Source organism: Phoxinus phoxinus (genome assembly GCF_949152265.1).
Source record: "Phoxinus phoxinus genome assembly, chromosome: 17".
Classification (NCBI taxonomy): Eukaryota; Metazoa; Chordata; class Actinopteri; order Cypriniformes; family Leuciscidae; genus Phoxinus; species Phoxinus phoxinus.
In genome coordinates this window covers 15732211-15753211 of record NC_136892.1, presented here as the reverse complement: position 1 = coordinate 15753211, position 21001 = coordinate 15732211, and the positions used below count along the sequence as shown (strand labels likewise).

Here is a 21001-nt window from a genome sequence, read left to right as displayed (position 1 = left end):
TGTGCAAGAAGCAAAATACACGCATGCCATCTTTTTAGATAGCATTCAATACAAGTTACTGATCATTTAGCACACTTCAGTTCACGTCCCATTCCCTACAATAACAGTCATTCACTAGAACAATGACTCTTTGGTTTTCATCGCAAATCTCTCTGTGCATCTTTGCTGCTCGGCTTAAGTTCGAGACGTTCGATATAGGCAAAGAGAAGTATTTCAGGAAGCGCTGGAACCCCCCAGCCCACGCCACCTGCTCCGGCTGATTCACAGGTCTGGAATGGATCCGTAATCCCGCAGTATTATCGGAGCAGCGCTCAACATGTTTTGGGAATATTGCACCTCATGGGTAAGAAAAAAAATGAGAGGCCTGCAGGAAATGATATGTGGCGAAAACACATTACGGCCAGTTTGACAGCAGTTTGTTTACCTTTGGTACCAGTTCAATGGGTGAACGTTGGGATGCAAGAACATGTTTATTGAAAATGTAATCAAAAGCAGAAACGTGAAGAGTGACTGTGCAAACTGTTTCCCGCAGCCACATTAGGCACATACCTTTGTCGTTTCTCACCGCTGTTAAACTGAACATGTCTACAAACACTCATGTCATCACCACCCAACTGATGCCTTTTCAAACACGCAATGGCTTTTTGTTTAGCGCAGCGGAGCATCTTTGTCAAGCTGAAACGGCATTCAAAGCAAATGTTTTGAAGGAACATGCTTATTTAATCTTGCTAATCACAACGAAAAAGACAAATGTCTCTCTTCCAGAAGTTTTTAACATCACTTCACCACATCAAGCCCACTGTTATTTATGTAATTAAAGAAATATTGTGATTTTTAAACTAATGTTGTTAGTTTGGCTGGTTAGCGCGGCTATTAGTTAGCCCCTGCTGGTAGATAACGTTACTACACCATTTGGGAGCTAAAAAGCATCTTTCTGCATTGACGCACAGATTTTGCAAGCAACATAATAATATAATAAAAAAGGGACATTTATAAATGCATTTTAATTTAGATTTAAAAACGTGTTCATTGAAGAAGAGGTGTATTCAAAGTATTGTATGTAGTTTTGCAAGCAACATTTTAATATAGAGGGTCAAAAAAGGTCAATTTATGCCCCCCATTAATAATATATAAAAATGTGTTAATTTGAAAATTAAAAACATGTTCATTATTACAAAAGAGGTTTTAATCCAACGCAAGTATTTTAGAATTTTTTGCAAGCAACATATTAATATAAAGGGTAAATTAATGCTGAAATATGTTTGTTTTTTTGCAAGAAACATATTACTCTAAAAGTTAAAAAGATATCGTTATGCTCCCAAAAATAATATACAAAAATACCTTTTAATTTAGAAATTCATTACAAAAGACATGTATCCAAGTCATTGTGTGTGAATTGCAGTTTCAATTGTATTTTTACATAAATCGATCTAGACAAAAAAAATTGTTATGTCACTGACCCATTGGGAGGTTTTTCCACACACTGCATGTGTGGCATTCTAATCACCGCTGAATATTTCCATTCCATGTATATTTTATTTCTAAATGCGTTTCCTATTCATTTAAATGAGGGACAAGTTGAAATGATGGTCTGAGGTAACTGACAGCATGTGGTAGCTTCATCAATCTAAGGTTGAAAGCAACCAAGCATATTCGTTGAACAAGTCTGGTTTCATGTTCGAGACACTCCATCCAAACGTTTATTTCTCTAACAGATTACACAAACATGGACTCATGAACATGTCAGGCAGTATGGTGAATCAATTGCCTAAGGATGAGGGTGGGACCTAACATTATTGGAATGAGTCATGGCTTTACATGTTCTCCTGCAGGATTTGAGATGTCCCATTTTGTGCTTCAGTGGAAGAAAGAACATTTGATCGTGAATTCACATGATCGCAAATTCATTTTGATTATTTGATTAGTGACCTAGAAGCAGTGAAGAATCTTATACAGTACATTTCTTATTCATTTTTTATCATAATGTTTGTTTGTTTAAAATTATTCAAAATTCCTTTTTTTTCAGGATTAAATTAAAATTGTGAATGCCAGACTTACAATTACACTGTATAAGAGATAATGCTTGTTGTATGATGTTCAATAATACATAAGGCAACATTCACAATGATACAGTACAACAACATTGATATTTTTTGTAAGATCTGAAAACCCTGAACTAAGGACTGACAATAATATACACTAAAGTGCCCCTATTATAGTTTGTCGAATATCACCTTCATGCAGTGTGCAATACAGCTTTTTGTGAAGGTAAACGATTTGCAAAGTTGTAAAGTGCACAATAAATAAAGTTATCAATGTCGAAAGTTGTGCTGTTTTTGTGGATTTTTTTTTTTTTTACAATATAAAAGTCTTCACTGTAATTTTTGATCACTTTAATGCATCATTGCAGAATAAAAGGATTAATTTCTTTACAAAAAAAGGTCAACTTTTGAACGGTAGTGTGATTTCTTAAAGAATAAAAACTTTATGGATAAAACAAAGGGGTTTCCCCCTTGAATTCAGACATGATTGAAGACCGTCTTGTTCCGAATGAAAAAAAAAGTGTGATAGTAAGTCAAAGTCAAAAATTTGAAGGCAATTGTCTTAAGTGTAGCCTAAGGCTTGAGCGGAAATAGGTCAGGAATTCAGCACAGAACAAAATGAGCCATCTTGTTCTTTTTCTCTCTGCGAATTAAATAATCCACAGGATTTCCAACCATGAGCAGCTCATCGTAGGACTACGGCAACCCCACACACACACACGTGTAACACCCGGCTGTAGTCAGGCCAAGAAAAGTGAAACGTTAGCAGATGTGGAAATGCACTTTATGCGTATCGGGGCCTATCCTGATATCAAACATGATCTAGAGGTACTAATGTTACCACATCAAATCACAAGTGAAATCAGAGCACCCTTGTGGTTTGGATTTGAGGCGCAGAGAGTTTCTGAACTTTCTTGTTGACTTTCATGTTCACGAAACTGCATGTCTAGTCAGGTTGTGTATTTGTGTATAAGTAATAATCACATTGTGTGGCTCTGGAACCCTAGACAGCTTACAGGACATCTTGTGCCAGTTTGTTGAAACAAATACAACAGACGGTGTGGAAAATCAGGGTGTTTTCAGACTTGGTCTAAGCGCAGTTTGTGTGAATTTTGGCCCATATGTGAAGACTCCAAGAGGTCCCTGACCCCTTAAAAGCTAAGCGAACCGAGACCATCTCGGGAGGTGTCTGAATATGGAACGCTTTCAGCTAATGGTACGGTTTGCTAAAAATGTCTATAGTGAGCACAAATCAGTCCGGGCTCACTTGATTTTTCTATTCTCAAAAGGTTGGTCATCAGATGCCGCCGTACCAATCGCCTGTTCATCATAACTGTTTAAGAGAGACGCGGCTGCGTGCCTGGCCAGTTTAAAATTCTGATATACAGTTTTACGAGCACACACACCTTAAGCACATGCATAGAAAGCCAGCTGTTACAGAGTGTGTACAAAACTAAATTCTCTTTAGCGTCTTATTGCGTCTAAAGTGTAAAAAACACACAAGGCTCGCATAAACAGTTGATTTTGTCTTAAAGGGCACCTATTATGACATTTTAAATGTTCCTAATGTTGTTTAGGGAGTCCCTAACAACAGTTTTACATGCATGCAATGACAAAAAACACTTTTGTTGTCGTATAATATGCATTTATTTTTACCTGATTTGCTCACCGACTCCCAAATGATTCGTTCAACGACTCATTTTTCCAAACCCCTCGTTTGCGCGACGCTAACGCGTTGATTGGTCAGATGACCCAGCAGTGTTTACAGAGATAATACTTATTGTTTAACACGGAGTACAATGATGCTTTTATCAATTAAATTAAGTCCACTGCTTTGTAGTTTGTAGTAAAAAACTAAAAATAAGATAAATAATTTAATGTTATGTTAGCGAGCATAGCCCAGAGTTCATATTGTAAAAGCACAATCAGTCTTTGTTTGCGTTAGCCCGATGCATAAACATAACGTTTTTACAAAAAAAAAAAAAAAAAAATGCAGTTACGTTACTACGAGATATTACTCTATTCTTTAAGACAACTCCGAAAACAACGACAAACACTTCACTTATCTCAATACAGTTGTCATTGAAGACCTAGAAGCTAAACGGTGCTTACACAACAAACAAAATAATGATTAAGCATGCTACATAAAACATAAAAGCAACAATTATTAATAACACTTACAGGTTGTGATACGGAGGAGGAAGCTGATGCAAATACACTTGGAACTGAACCTTCCTTCAATATCAGCCGGCTCGCGAATCCAAGTTTGATTGCATTTAAGTTGGTAAAGCAATCGTCTTCAAAATGGCGCGAACAAAGCACAGGCTCAGACTATACTTCTGTGGTATAGTTGTATATATGAATTGTAGCCTCTTAGTCTTCAAATGCTCCTCCTTGGGCAGATGTAAAAAGTTGGCTTTTGAGTGGCACTTCAGAGCACAGCGTCTCGTCGCCATGATGTTTTCCAGTTTTCCCTGCTGGCCTTGGAGCGCAATAAGTGGGCGTATCGTATTCAAATAACTTGACAAGTTGACGTCATCTAGTCAGAGAAAAAGCTTCGGTCTTCTAACGATTCATAAAAATTACTCAGAGTCGACTCTTACTTTTGAAAGACAATAACTTTATATACGGTGCACTTTCATATTTCAAACTTTGCAGGATGTTTTTGTTCACTTAGATCTATGTTACACACTACATGAAAGGTAAATTTCAAAATTCCATAATAGGTGCCCTTTAAGTGAATGTAAACATCTGGGATAGAAATCGTGTATGTGTATCAGTATATTGGATCCGTGAATTACTGTAGTTCTTAAAGTGACAGCAGCCTAATATAAGAATCAATAGAAATAGAATCATCATATGTTTTATTCATACAGTGAAGATTATGCAGTTTTATTTTTTCATTTGATTGGTCCATTTCTTACTTGAATACTGCTTTTAGGTATACTGTACCTGGAAAATTTAAAGCAGTTTGTTACACCTGCATCTTTCTTTTATTGTATATTGTGTCGTATTGTTGTTGTTTTTTTCTATGCTGATGTTATGTTAAAAAAAACATGATGCAAGGAAAACAATTCAAAATAAATGTGATTTCCAAAGGTGGATCGGATGTGTGATATAGTGCAAGACTATGGATGTAGAATTTAACATTATGGATGTAGGGCTTAACTTAGACTTAAGCCCTTTCAACAGCATTTGTAGCAATGTCGTTTTACAAAATAATAAGAATAAAAATCTTTACAAACAATGTAAGTGAATGAGATCACATTTTAAAGGCCATAGGGTCAGCCATCAAACACTGACCTGGACTACATCCAAAAAGCAACAGTATGAACACAAAAGAGGTCTGAGACCACATTCCTACTTAAGTGGAGCAAAAGGATCCGAGTTCTCTTTACAGGGATAGTGTGAACGTAAAGAGAACTGGATCTTTCACTTGGTTCACCACTTGGTCCACTGAGGAAACAAGTTTATTAACTTGTTTTCATTTACAGTTATTATTTGACAGTAACCGTTCTCAAACGCTGAGACACATTTGCCATTGCTCAGCCAAAGAGATAGCCCCGCCCCCAAACACATGCCATTGGTCAAGGTTTTTCTTCTTCTTTCTATTTGGATAGGGCCACACATCTGAACACCAAGGCTCCAAGAAAACTCATCTTGCAACATTTTTAAATGTTTATATTTCGAAATTCACTCAGCTGTGTGACATTCAAGAGGGAGAGAGAAAACAACAGCAATTTACAACTATAATAACACTCCTTTCAACAACATGCATACGGGTTGGCCAGGATCCAGCTGGTTGCTGGGAGGCACACATTCCCTGCCACCCCGTTCCTCCCCTCCATGCCCGCTGAGAGTTTTAGCAGTTATCTCAGTGCCTATTTACCCCACTAGAGGACTAATGGCACAGCACACTCAACAAGACTCAAGGCTCCTTCCTGGATGGAAAGATGGAGTGAGAGCAGCCCTCAGAGCCTCATAAAGACCACATCCAGAGGCTCAAACATTCAGATCGGCCTTTAAAACATCTGCACACTCTCCCAGAGCTTTAGGAACAGCCATGTTTGTATCCTTTACAGTCGACTCTGTTTATGCCCTTGAGGGTAACCGGGTGGACTGCAAAGCTGGCAATATTAAGACGATATTCACTTTTGACTATTTAACGCAAACGCAAGTAAGCATTCTGGTACATGCAAAAATTCTGAAATTGGAAAGCTGTATGATATGCATTTAAATTTTCTTCCTTGTTTTATGAGAACGGAAAGTTTCAAAGTACTCTCTGACAGTTAGATTAAAAAGAAGAATGTTACTAGGACTTTTCTTCCAAAGCTGCAGAAAGACTTGCGTGTCAGCAGCCTGTGGGGTAATTCTGCCAATGTCTGTCATGTTTATGCCTCTGGTCTAGTGATACACTTCAAAAATCTCCCTCCATCAGTAATTGAGCTCTGACAGTTACACGCCTGTACAATATTCCCTCCTGTTTCTGAGGTTACCATCAGCTGTCTGCTGGAGATCTGGAAAAACTCGCCAAATACCTGCTGAGGCTGCATGTGCTAGGGAGATGTGGTGGAGGGGGAATGTGTGAAGCAGAGAGTGAAAGAGTACGGGTGGAGATTTGGGGGGAAGGTGGTTTAAGAACATTATTTGGAGAAAACTATCAATTTGAATCTCATCCATAACACCACATAACTTTGTGTGCCAATCACTTGAGCTGGAAATGTCATGTGACCACTAATGCAAACAGCCATAAGCACTTAATCAATTAAATTATTTATATAGTTATAAATCATTTATTATAAAATTCATACAATATAAATTATTATAAATATTTTTTACAGTATAAATTATATATAAATTAAAAGTATTTTCACATATATAAAAAAATATATACATTTATGTACATGTATTAAATGATTTTTCACTTTTTTAGGGCCTTCCAATGTAATATTTTAGTAATTCTGAATGGCTGTGAATACAAAAAAAAAAAAAGGAGAAAAAAAAAAAGAATTTTTTGGATCAAGATTTTTATACAAACAGATTAAGTTTGTCATCTGTTAGCATGACATGCTAACTAGCAAATCACTGACCGCTTAGTATAAGCCACATGCACACACTTTCCAGCTATTAAACCTTTTATGAATAAATCTTTTCCTTTTGAAAAATAATAAGAAAAGAGCAGCTGAGTAGAAAATAAGTCAGTTTGCTATTCTCAGTTGCTTCTAAGCTAAACCAGACTTAGGCTAGCCACGTTCACGCCACAGTTCACGCTAAATGATCAACAAAGCATTCCAAGTTAACAAGGTCAGTTTCACTACAGTCCTTGACAATCGCTGTTTATTCAGTCTCACACTCACCCTCTTTTTACATTCAGCTGCAGTGCCAGGTCATTTTCCAAGCCTCATGTTCACTTGGTTACGTTTCTATCCCTGACATGCTAAAGTTCGTAATGGCATGCACTAAGCAACTTTCACTACAGCTCCCATGAGAGGTCACTTTCTCCTGCTTGAAAACCCAAGGGTTTGGTCAGCGAGCTTAGCCCTGAGTTTGATTAATCCTTCATGGCCAAGGAACTGAAAAGAGGGCCTGGGTGGGGGCAAAACGGGGCCATCTGGAAGGCTTCATAAACATGTCTATCTTTCTGCACTCTCCAAAGGGTTCTATGAAAGTCGTAAAAATGAAAGGAGAGGTCCCTTTGCTGAGAGTGTTTTATTTTTTCTTCTGGAGACACATTCACCAGGTCCAAACCAGTAATTCCATAAGTGTAGGGATGTTCGACAGGTGCCCCTTGTATTCATTTGCAGGCTTAACCCTCATGTTCTGTTTGCAGACTCAGAGACACAATGGCTTAACAGCTTAAAAAATATACTTAACAGTGAAATATCAGGTTAATGACTTTCCAAATCTTGTGATTTATGTTTATTGACATAATTTCAACCTGATAACATGCTTCAATAGTCCTTCACTAAAAATGTTACAATGCTTATTTTGGGGGTCCTGGAGGTCCCAGATATAAAACATTTGATTCTCTACTTTAAATGGATGAATCACATTTCTTAAGCCTATTCCCAGACTAAAATGCATGTTTGAGATGTTTTAACTGAAAGCTATTTGAACTGACATACCTTAAAATAGGTCACTGATATAATTTTGTCTCAGGATGCACATCAGTAATGTTTTTTCAATGGGATATTTATAAAATCTACTTAAATGCCTCAATTAAGTAAGGCCAATACTGGCTTAATCCAAGCCCTGTCTGTGAAACCAGGCCTTTGAAGGGAAAATAAGTGGTTCATTCCAAATCACTTTTATTATTTTACACATAAATCACTGAGGTCTCTGGGACCCCAAACATAAAACAACCAAAATCAACTTAACAGAACATGAGGGTTATTTCAGAACTTAAAACAAATAATATCCACTAGCTCCAATTACTTCCACATTTGCTGATACATCCTTTGGTAGTTTGAGAGCCAAAGAAAAAGTTCAAAAGCTCCAGCGGATGATAAATGATGCTTGAGAGATCATGATAGTGAAGCCATGGTTAACCCCCTATGCCAGGAGATGTCTCTTGTTACAGCTGGGAGCAGAATCCCATCACTGCAAAGAGGTAAATTTATACAGCATGCAATCTTACAGCTTTTGAATGCTTTCCATTATGCGCATCCCTTTTGTTTAAAGGGGTTGCCAAAGCCTTTCAGAGAGGTCTTCTCAATTTCACATTTATATGTGCACCACTGCATTTATTAAAATCATATGGCCCAGAGCAAGTAAAGAATAAACAGCTATCACACTATCAGTTTTGTAGCAACAGCTTTGGTGCACTGCAGGGCACGAGAGTTCAGATGTCAGTGGTGTTTTGATTGTGTCGCAGACTGGCGCTGAACTGTGGAACTGATGCCATTTTTTGTATCTTTGGACAAGTATGCATGATTGTGTGCTCAAGGGCAAGTGCAAATAAAAAGCAATAAAATAAAATAATAAACAAAGAAATAATTTCCTTTATTATATATTATAATATATTTTATATAAATGTTTTATAGTGAACCAATTTCCAATATATATATATATATATATATATATATATATATATATATATATATATATATATATATATATATATATTCCTTAACTTGTATATATTTTCTACACAAGTTAGAGACATTTTATTTAATAATAAAATAAAATAGTACGTTTATTTTACAATTTGACCAGCAGATTCATTATGTAAGGCACAGCTACAGTTCCTATTACGTTCCACACAAGCTAGCATATAATCCCCATAGGTAACACATAATCCTATGTGCTATTTTACATAATTCTCTTTCTGAGTGTTCCATGTGTAGTAAAACAAATACATGTGTGCGGTGAATGTAGAATACAGCTGTGGTGCGGGTGCATTCTTCAGTGCTTTAAGGGCCCTGTGTAATCTATTATCGCTTTAAGACCTTTAGTGTGGACTTGAGACTCTTCATGTTTGCATTAACAACGACGCACACCAGCAACAAAAGGCGAGCCTGTTAGGAAACAGAGCTTTCCCTGAAGTGTGATTGCTATAGTGATCTGGTATTTGGATGTTTACTTAAGTCTTTGTAAAAAGAGACATTGAACCAGTTAGTGGAAAAAAAAAAACTCAATATTTACGCCTAAAGACATGCTAAACAAATGACTCTTCCATAACAGCTTCACAAGCATAAGAAAAAGCAGGTAAGACATTTACATACCGTATTTGCATATTGTATACTGTCAAAGGCAGTTTAGCAAAAGTATGAGACACGTGTCAACATCTTTCCAGTCACTGTTTAGGCAGGAGGCCAAAACTAAAATGCACCCTGTCCAAAGAATCTCTATGACTTGTATCATAATGCTCAAAAAACCTCGTACGAGTAACGCACCCCAACTTCAGAAAAAGACTTAGAGGGTACTCTTAACCCTCAGTCCACCCAAACGGAAACAGAAATAATGAACGCAAGAATAAAGACATGCTAAACAAATGACTTCCATAACAGCTTCACAAGCATAAGAACAAGCAGGTAATACATTTACATACCGTATTTGCATATTGTATACTGTCAAAGGCAGTTTAGCAAAAGTATGAGACACGTGTCAACATCTTTCCAGTCACTGTTTAGGCAGGAGGCCAAAACTAAAATGCACCCTGTCCAAAGAATCTCTATGACTTAATAAGATAACATAATGCTAATATATATAATAATAATAACATTATGCATATAACATAATGCTCAAAAAACCTTGTACGAGTAACGCACCCCAACTTCAGAAAAAGACTTAGAGGGTACTCTTAACCCTCAGTCCACCCAAACGGAAACAGAAATAATGAACGCAAGAATAACAGGAGCCTAAAGTGAACTCTGTCCTGTATTTTTTCCTTTTCATTAACAGGTCTTTATTTTTCTCCTCTATTGCATGCTTCCTGCTGCATAGCTGATGTGTCTGGTCTTGTCCTCCACAATCATTTCAGAGATGACTCTGGGAAATCAAAGAGTGCTATTGCTCGGGATTGCACAACAGGACGCGAGTGTAACAAGCAAGAGTCTGGGCACTTACCCAGAGGGGGTGGGGCGCTGCTGGGCGGCGTGAGGGCAAGGGCAAGGGTGCTCGTTGGGCTTGAGGTAGGCTCGGAGGAGGCCGTGCCCGGGGTGAGCGTGGGCAGAGACTCGGGGTACCATCGGAAGGATGAGACGGGACTGCCGTGCGTCCGTGGAACATCATCTGTGCTGAGCCCCTCCTCCTCATCCTCTCCCCTGAGAAGATCCAGCCAGTCGGGTTCCCGGCTACGACCAGCTCCCTGAATCAGTGCCCGGCGGAGCAGCAGCAAACAGGCTCCGAGTCCCAGTAGCAGAAGCAGCAAAGCGGGTACAAGGAGCAGGGCTCTTCCTCCGCATGCTCCCCGGCAGCAGGACCTTGGAGGGCGGCGCGGGGTCGGCTGTGGCGGAGGGAAACGCTCACCTCCAGCCCCCGATACAAGCCCAACGCTCTGCCCCTGACAAAGAGACACCAGAAGGACGGGCAGCGGATAGACAGACACATCTGGGTCCATCGGAGGCTTGTCCAAATCCTGCTCGATCCCTCCCTGCTCGTGCTTTCTCTGCAAGCGCTCATAGGGCTAACGTGTCCGGTACGAAATCTCCATTGCACACTTCTCAAACTGCCCTGCACACACACATACCGTGGGGCCAGTTGTCAGGACTCACACAAGGCCGCCCTCACACACTACCGGGCGTGAAATTGCGGCATTGCGGTTCTTGGGGCGAGCTGGCAGATAGAAAGAGATTGCTAGATGTGGGGCTTCAGATTCGGGAAGACCCCACCCAGAAACAGCAGCACCAGCCCGACTGCCCCTCTTGCACCAGCTCTGATGGTCACAGCCAGCTGCAGCAAATCCACCCCGCTGGAGCACACATTCACACACCCACATATATACCAGCATCTGGTCTGATGGGGAAAACAGAGGGGCTCTTCCCACCCAAACACACTTAATGAAGTAATGAATACTGCGGGCAAGACCACCAGCAACATGTGGCACGGGGGAGTGGGAGGGACAGCTGTGGCAGGCGGCTACAAAGGGCAGCACCTTTAAAAGAAGCAAGCAGGAATGGGAAATATATGTATTCCTTATGTGAACAGATAGAAGGCCTCAAACACAGCACACGGGCATAAAGAATCTGACCCCGGAGTCAAAGGTCACACACGGCACCTAATGGGCAAAGCTTCGTAATCCGAAACACGCTCCCTGGCGAATACAAAACTCCTCTACTGTACACACATACACATGGCCTTAAGCACCATTGAGGGGGACACATCTCTCCCAATAATCAAATTTGTGGTTGATTATTGTGGGTTTTTCAAAGACCAATTCTTGGACTTTACAACCTTGAATATTCGGAAGCATCCTTGCAGATGAATTTCACACAAAAAAACTGTCCAGGTCACATTTCACCCAAACCTCAAAGGTGGAAAAAAACTATTATATTACATTATATTAGATTGCACTTTAATAAATCACATTAAAATGAAGCCTAATTTTGAATATTAAAATAGTTTGCATTCTCTTCATAATTTAAGACATGGCAAAACACATCGGCCTATTCATGCGTTAATGATACATGGTACAGTTACACTTTATTTATTAACAATTTAGGTTTCCTTTTCACTGTGTAATTATACAAGCAGTACTAAGTACTGAGTAATAATACTTACCAACATGTACTAACTATATGAGTTAGGGTTAGGATTAGGGTTTGGTTTAGTTGATTTTAATTATGCATAATTTACTGTGAGACATGAAACAGGCAAGAAGGACACTGCGAAATTAGGTTACCAAAAATGTAATACTGTAGAAATAGCTTTATTATCGTAAAAAATATATATATAATGCAAATTTTTAAATATATATGACAATACTGGTCATTTTATTAATTAATTTTTCAACTTTGTAATGTAATGTATGTATTATAGATAACTTGAGATAATGCTGTGATGCCTTAATTCATTTTCAATTAATTTGACATTGCCCAAGATAACTGTTTTAAGTTTTTTGTGTGCGTCTGTTATATTTATATATTAAAAATGGCAGAGATTTTCAATATGTCATTAACCAGCCGTAACATGAAAAAAAATTATAACCTTACTTTTAACGGGCAGAATTGTAAAATCAGTGAATATTAAAAAAATGTATAATAATTTCTCTCAAATTTGAGATGAAATATGACCGGTACATATTCCAAGACAAGTTTCATGAGATTCGCTCTCAGTCCTCATAAAGAAAACTCAGCAGAGCTATTTGGGCTCTTGGCAGTCTTTTGTTTGTTGATGTGTTATGTAAAGCCACCCTATTTGTGCTGAATTAGGGCTGTTGTCACCAGTTGTTCGCGTCGGACTGTAAATACAGTGCGCTTGCCATGACTCTCCCTGACTGATGGTCGACACGGCCCGTACCGCTCACCCACACCGATCAATGTCTTCAGTTCCCTTACAGATACTTGACATCCTAGCAAAGCCACTGCCAAACGTCCCAAAAAGATTTCTAGGATCCTTTAAGCCCAGTTAATCTTGTCATTTGGGCTTGAGGAGAAAACGAAGGGTTTTTTGCAACATAACGAGAAAGAGAGGTTGGGTGGTTATATAGAACGCTGCTTAAAAGGACAAGAAAGAAATGCCTGGAGTTAAAATTCTACATTAAAGACAAGTAATGGTTTATATAAGTCAAGTTAAGCATAAATGGATAGTCTTTCATCACAGAGGCAGGTGTTGTGTGTGTGAAGTTTTGTGAGGAGCTTCACACTGGTGTGTGAGAGCGGGAAAGCGGCTGAGAGAGAGGGAGAGAGAGGGATTGCTGCTGGTGGGCCCCAGCATGACTGATGAGTTTGGAACAATCGGCCGCCCAGCTGCGTTTTCCATCAAACACATTCCTCTCACCTCACGCTTTCCCTCTGTCCCACTCGGTCACTCTGCGGCTGTAAGCAGCGCCCCCTAGGGACGTGATTTTTATGTGATGGACAGAAAGACTTGAGCCATTTGTGGCAGGAATATCCTCTAGTATCTATACTACCACAGCCTGGTTTTCACATCATCCTATTTTTCCTACAGAAAATGATCTTTGATTCTGACGAGATTGAATATGATCTGATTGCGTGCAATTGAATATCACTCTTCATTTGGTTTGAATTAGAACCAAAGGGTCAAAATGAAAATATGATCCATGTGTACAACTGCCGTAGGTATTATGCAAATAAAGTCCCAGTTGTGAAGTTTTCTAAAAGTGTCACGCACAGGTTGAGAAACAGGCATTGTGTGCACTCTGAAGCATGAAGACTGCACCAAGCCCTCCTTAAAAGGGTCCAGCAGTCGGCATAGAGGAGATCTAAGGGAGGAATCACCTCGACTCTTTCTAGCCGGAAGTTCTGGAATAACAGAGAATCCAATTTCAAAATATGTGCTTTTGAAATCCTAAAGCATGCACTTAGCAGATGTTTAGGGTTTCGTAGATTCAACAACAGCCTGATATAAAAGCAATATAATGACCACCTTACACATGAAAGTGAACAAAAGTCAAATTGTCCCCTATTTACTTAATACACATTAGAGGCATGACTAGACATCAGCCGACATTGCCTCAATACATTATAATTATTATTAATGCACAAGTGTCTGATAACCGATATGCAGAACGGATCTTTTATATTGTTCGATTTTTCTGCTTTTTGACAAAATAATGACTACATGAACTTTTAATAATAATAAATGTCTTCATTGTTTTAGTCATGGGATCATGTAAATAATAATAACAACAGCAATTAATAATGAATGCATCATATATGAATAATATGTAGTTATAACATAATAACAATACTATTAATATTATTATAATATGTATTATTGTAATAGTAAATATATATATATAGTATTATTAATTATAATAACAACAAAAACCATAACAATGCTTGATATTACCAATATTGTAATATACAGTTATTTATGCCATTATCCCACCTTACATTTTTCCTCATTGGAAATCCTATTTCATTCCTTAAATACATTATCCAAATAAAATGGCTTGTGAAAGCCATTTTAAGGTCAGATTGTTAGCGATTCTGCAAAGGAAATGAAGAGGTTGAGCTTATGAACATTAATCTACATGCTATTCTTTAATATGGAATGAGATAACAGTGGAGGGCTTGAGCATGTTTTGGTGCAGCAGAACATTTATAACACTAATACTGCTGTCTGTATGGGCTGATCGTTTGCCCACTAAGTATTTGTCCATAGGAGAGGAGCGTGTAACCTTCTGACCTTTTCATGTCCCGCTTGACCCGTCCGGTGACCTGTGACACCACAATGCTTTGATAAACCAGAGTCACCTTCAGCACAGACGCATACACAAACACACGGGAGCAGCAGGCAGTGAAGGGTGACAGTGCTGTGGTGTTGAACTGAGAGACAGCTATCATGGGTGTGCTGTGCAGACAGAAGCAGCAGTGTTTCGGGGAAGGGGGTGGGCTCTAAAATAGTCTGTTGTTTGTCTTCATTAATTATAGTCCCAAGGTCACAGGGTCTCTGGACACCCTCAGTTCACCTCCCCTGAACGGCATTAAACTTCAGCCCAGATCAGCTATAATTAATGAGTCCAATTACTCAGCTCACTTATCTTGTTAAACGTCCTGCTGGAAGAGCCAAAATATGCATGTGTGTGTTTACTGGAGTTGTTTAAAAGGGAGGTGTGTGATGAAAAACAGCCTTTATGAAAGAGAGATTAATTTCCTGTGTCATACCACTAGTGCAGCAGTGACAAAAATCCGCCTGGGAGTCCTGCAATCTGATTGGCTGATGGAGTGAGAGGCAGCACACGATTGGCCGAGTGCCTGGACAGAGCCAGCGATCTACAACTGCATTATAAAATTGGTTTGAAAAACTGCCTCTGCAAAGCATCTGGCTCTCCTCCTCTTAATTGCTGTTTTATGCTCTCCCTCCATCTTTGTTCCTTTGCTCTCCGTTTCCCCCTCTTTTCTTTGCTTTACAGCCCCTCCCCAACCCAATGCTTCTTTTCCCTAAATCGACCTCTCCATCTCTCGTTCCTCTTCATAGGCAGATTCACAGATAGTGCCGGTGCGCACAGCTGCCGCAGGCCGGCAAATGGCGTAGCTTTTCTCAACAGTAGCCGCTCTACCGATGACCTCAGGAATAAATCAATCTCGTCAGCGACTGGAATAAATGAAAAGCCTTTGTCCTCAACGGAGTATCGTGCAAACAGTACAAGCACTCCGCATAATCTGCACCATAAAATATGCCAGACCCGATTTAGGTGGGCACTCTCCATTTTGTCACTTTTACGAATATTATGCATTGATGAAATTAGAAAATAAAATATAAAATACCAAAAAATTAAAAAATTTGCCACTGATTGCCTGTTTCTGCCACACATTAGGCTAATTGTGACTTTTAGATATAGGGCCCTAGGCCGCCAGGCACGACAAGTGTTTTTTGCTAGTTTCAGCCTGACGCAGTTATCATTTTCACGTCCTGCGCCACATTGTTTAAATAGCAAATTTTTCCATTTTTCCCGCCGTTAAACTAGCAAAAGTGGATTCGGACACACCTCAAGTGCGCTTGCGCCATGCGCTTTAGACCATACGCTTAGATCAGTAAAATAGGGCCTATTAAGTCAGTGTGAATCGACTGTGAGATGATTGTGAGGATTCCTTTGTTAACATTAGATAACTACATTAGATAACATGAACTAACAATGAAAAATACATCTAAAGCATTTATTAATTGTAGTTCATTTCAAAAATTTTTTTAATACATAATCAAAGTCAAAAGTTTGGAGAATGGAGAGACCTTAAGGTGCGGGAAGGCCTGAAAATGGACACAGAGGTTGCCTTATTTCTTCTCGATACGCAGGTAACGTTGTGTTTTCTTTCACAGAACTAAGACACGTATTTTGCTTAAATATATACTTGTGCGTCATATTCGCTTGTTTGCATTGCTATTATTATTAGAAGCCTGGAACGTTTAAACCTCCTCCACCGCCTGTTTCAGGCATTGGCTCCAAAAGTATGTCAGAAAAGTGAGATAACATTCCTAATATATGGTTTTTCTTTTGGTTCCTCTTTTAGTAATCGCTACAACCCCTTAATCTCGTCACATTTTTAATATGCTAGTTACTTGGACTATCGGGTTATGTAGGGAGCTGTAAGGAATGAGTAGAGGAGCTAAATAACAATTAGACATTCAACCAGAATTATCATTGAAACGCATATTGCTTTCACTTACTGATGACATCACACCCTCGGACGACAGGCAAATCGGCAGATTCCGCCATAGTTGTTGCCTGTGTTGCATAGCGTGTACATGAAAGTGGGGGCGGAGGCATCAAGATAGAGGTGTGATCCTGGCGTGTTTGTCTTGGTGATTTCAAATATCAACAGCGCTTACCAGAAATAGCTTACTGGCACCTTTAATGCATTAAGTAACATTAACTAATGCGACCTTATTGTAAAGCGTTACTCATAATTGCGACATTAAACCTGGCAACTGCAACTTTACTTCTTGGAATCGCAACTTTATATCTCATAATGTGGCTTCATGTCTCGCCATTCAGCATCATATCTCACAATCACAATGTTTGTCTCACAATTGTTTCTCATAAATGCAACTTTCTTTCTCATAAATGTGACGTTATATCTTGTTTATTACCAGAATTATCTTTTTTATTGTTTACTCTGAGGCAAAATAAAAAAGTGTTTCAATGCAGTAGATATGCATCTACCGACAATTAAATGTAGTTTTTACGTGTGTATTAGAATGATCAGTTAAGCATGAGTTGAACTTGTGACCTCTTGCACTTAAGGCAAGGAATATTCCTTGCATCAGCTCCTGCTCAGGTGGGGCACGACCTCCCCTGAGACAGAAATCCTAGAATCGCCCTTTTCTGCACCGTCAGAATGTAGGAGGACGGGAAAACAGTGTACCGTACAATCAGATGAAGGTATTTCCTAAGCTGCTAGATTTATGTTTCTCCCCTGGGCACTTGAGCACTTCACTGATGGTGGCCTCATTCAGGCTGTTATCTATGTTGCACTCTCTTTTTTCTCTTCACTTTTTGAGTATTGTCTTGGGGGCAGGCCCCTCCCCGAGCCTGGGGCCACACCACCTCCGATGGGCTTGGTCTTGCCTCCACCTTCCTCCCATCCGTGTGTGTGTGTGCGCAAGTTGGCTGCCGTGACACTGTGAGACTTGTTCTGGGGCGCCTGACATGCCGACAAACAATCAGAGTGAAACATACACAAACACACGCATGCACGCACCTCTCCCAACCCTCCTGCTGCTGTAAACTTCCACACGCAACTTCAAAATGTGATGTTTGAGTCATTCCTGCTGAAAAATCCAAAAGATCTTGACCACCTTAGGATAGTAGCTGGTTTTTAGCAAGTCTCTAGGCTAGTAGAACATCGTGGATCAGCAACAAACCCGACATCAGTAGTTCATACCGAGTTAAGGTGGTCGATCTGGTTTTGAGAACACTGTGGATGCTCGACCAGCTAAAAAACATTTTAGGCCAGCTAAAAACCCAGATACCAGCTTAAACTAGATCTTCTATCAGGGGTGAGATACCAGGAGTAATCTCAGCTTGGAAGCAGCCAACTACGCACTTACAGATGTACGCAAAAGCCTGAGGTAAACATACAAACACACCTTCTTCTTTTTTTGAGGATTCTGCCCATGTTGTGATCTTCACGTACACGTCTTCATCTCTCATCACGACACATTGTCAGCAATATATATTTGGCATTCACCAAAAATGACGGCAGCCAATCATCAAAGACACACTCTTGTCTTCTCTGTTGTACACCATGCTGATTCACTATTTTAAACAAAAGTTTGTACTTACTGCTTTGTACTTGCACTGCACTGATGCCGTTTTCCTTCCCCGCAATATTCTCTGCCACACATGTGTAATTCCCAGAATCCTCCAGCTTTGCACTGCCGATCTGAACTTTGGAGTTTTTCCTTCAAGAAGAAGACACACAGGAAAGAGTCAAGGATTTCCACTATACATATGGAAGAGGGAGAAACTCTCCAGAAAAAAACCTCAGTATCTCAGTTCTATAAACAGAGATAGAAGAGAGCCATATGACACTCTGAGAATCCCGGTGTTCTGGTTTGTTATAAGGGAGCTTCACATTGCTGTAGCACAGCCACAGTTGGTTCTTTTTTTGTGTGAAAACATGAGAAATGAATCAATGAAGTTAAATAAAAATCTCCATTACACATTAATCATTTATTTATGATGTCGGTTTTGTAGATAATTTCAAGCCAATCACATACAGTGCCTGGATCTCTCTAAAATCATTTAAGCTCACTTTCATGTCATTCCAAACCTTTACATTTTTTATTGTACCCAAAAAGTAGGTATTTTTGAAGAATCTTCGCACAACTCTATCATTTTCATATTATATAACGGAGCTGCCCAATCCTGTTCCTGGAGATCTACCTTCCTGCAAAGTTCAGCTCTAACCCTGATTAAATACAACTGAAGCAGCTAATTAAGATCCTCAGGAGCACTTGATAATTACAGACAGGTGTGTTTGATCAGGGTTAGATCTGGGCTGAATCCGAAATCGCCCCCTAAACCCTCATTCACTATTCCCTACGTTAGTCCACTAATACTTGAAGAGTGAATGACAAGGAGTGAGTGAATTTGGACAGCCAAACATCGTTTGTACACTCGTTATTGCAGTGCAATGTGGGATTGAATAAGTGCACTCAATAATGTCCACAATGGTTTCGGACAACACTACAAATGGCTGTCCCCTCAAATAACGCCCTATTTGAGGGTATAGGGGGCGATTTTGGATTCATCCCTGGACTCTACAGGCAGGTAAATCTCTAGGAAAAAGATAGGGCACAAAATTTGATTGGAACAAGGATTGGGACAAAAAGCGTCAAAAATGTGTACTCCATATTAATTGTGTGATATTATCCATGTCTTTAGAAGTTATACAAAAGCATTGCATTGAGGGACAGACAAACATTGAAGTCACTATTCACTAAAAGTCTTGTGTTCCCAAATGCAGCCTTGAAACTTTGATGGATGTTGCTTCAAAAGATTACTTCAGTCACTATAAATATATATTTTTTTTAAATTACAAATTTGAAAAATTTCTATTTTGTGTTAAATAAATTATATGAATGTATTATTATTACTATTATTATATTTTTTTTTTCATTATGATTTATTTGTATTTATGCCATTATATTTTTTGGAATGACATGAGCTTAAGTAATTAAATATCAATAAATAAAGAATCTTCCAGGTTTTAGAGAGGTTTTGGATCCTCAGGTTGGGAGACTAGCTTCCCCATAAGATGAGACAAGACCAACCTAAACTAGCTAATATCATTTAAACTAATAATGTTGTTTTCAGCAGAGTTTTAATTTCTTGTGAACCATTGATTTTAATTGTGATAATATTAACAATATAATAGACATGCATGCTGAAACACTTCACTTTAATTGCAAGAGCACAGGCAGTCTCTAGTACATTGCCCAAAGTAAGCCCTTCTCTGATCATGAAAAGGTCACAATCCAGTCTGAGAACTTCTGATATACGTCTAGAACTGGATGTTGGCTTCTGCTGGTGTGGGCTAGTGGACATGCTGACTCACTTGCCGTTCCTTATTCTGATCTTTTTGCTCTTCTTCAGTTCAACGCCATCTTTGTACCACGTATACTCCGGGGGAGGGTTTCCGGAGGCCTCACACTTCACAATCAGCTTGCTTCCTTCGTCCACCAACACAGGATTCCTCATATGCTTCAGTATAGGAGCAGCAACTGAACAATAGAAAGAAAGAATATAGTGTTACAGTACTTTCTTATTTATAACACCAATGGGGTTGATGCAGTGATGGAGCAGAAAAGAAAGGGAGGGACGCAGAGAGAGAGAGAAAAATCCAGAAAAGTCTCTTAGCTGGCCAGATGATGTCACCAGAGACACTGGCAGTGTGAGGCAGTCCAGCGCTGAGCTCTATCTGCTCTCAGGGATCAATGCAGCACAATTACAACACTCACAACCACGCATTTTGAGCTGCCCTTCACTTTGTCAAACTTGACAACATATGTGAACATGCTAAAAACAACAACAATGTGATTCAAGTTTTGGTGAGTAGCTAACTATGTTAGCGACACTACTAACTCAATTAAAATGTGTATGTTTTCAACTCAAGTTACATAAAAATAGAGTGCATTCTAGTTTATAGCTGTTTATTAGTTTGATCATGCATTGTTTGTGCCCAAACATTGCTCTGATTAAAAATAACTAAGTAGCTTTGTTTTTAGCATAGCTAATCAACAGTATTTTACTCACAATTACCTTCCTCATATGAAGGAATCCCTAGAAACTATGATTTGGTGACTTTATCTTGTCAACAAAATACATC

At 39.2% G+C, this 21001-nt stretch overlaps 1 protein-coding gene across 12 annotated transcripts in view; it reads right to left on the bottom strand.

Annotated features, from left to right (window-relative positions):
- nrg2a (neuregulin 2a) overlaps positions 1–21001 on the bottom strand; it is an 88588-nt gene that overhangs the window by 26889 nt on the left and 40698 nt on the right. For all 12 annotated transcript variants that reach the window (XM_079586820.1, XM_079586815.1, XM_079586819.1 and 9 more), the window contains exons 2-3: positions 20231–20396; positions 18454–18572 (exon numbers count right to left, since the gene is read on the bottom strand). In XM_079586820.1, the coding sequence (XP_079442946.1) occupies positions 18454–18572; positions 20231–20396 (285 nt within the window). The remainder of the gene's footprint in view (positions 1–18453; positions 18573–20230; positions 20397–21001) is intronic.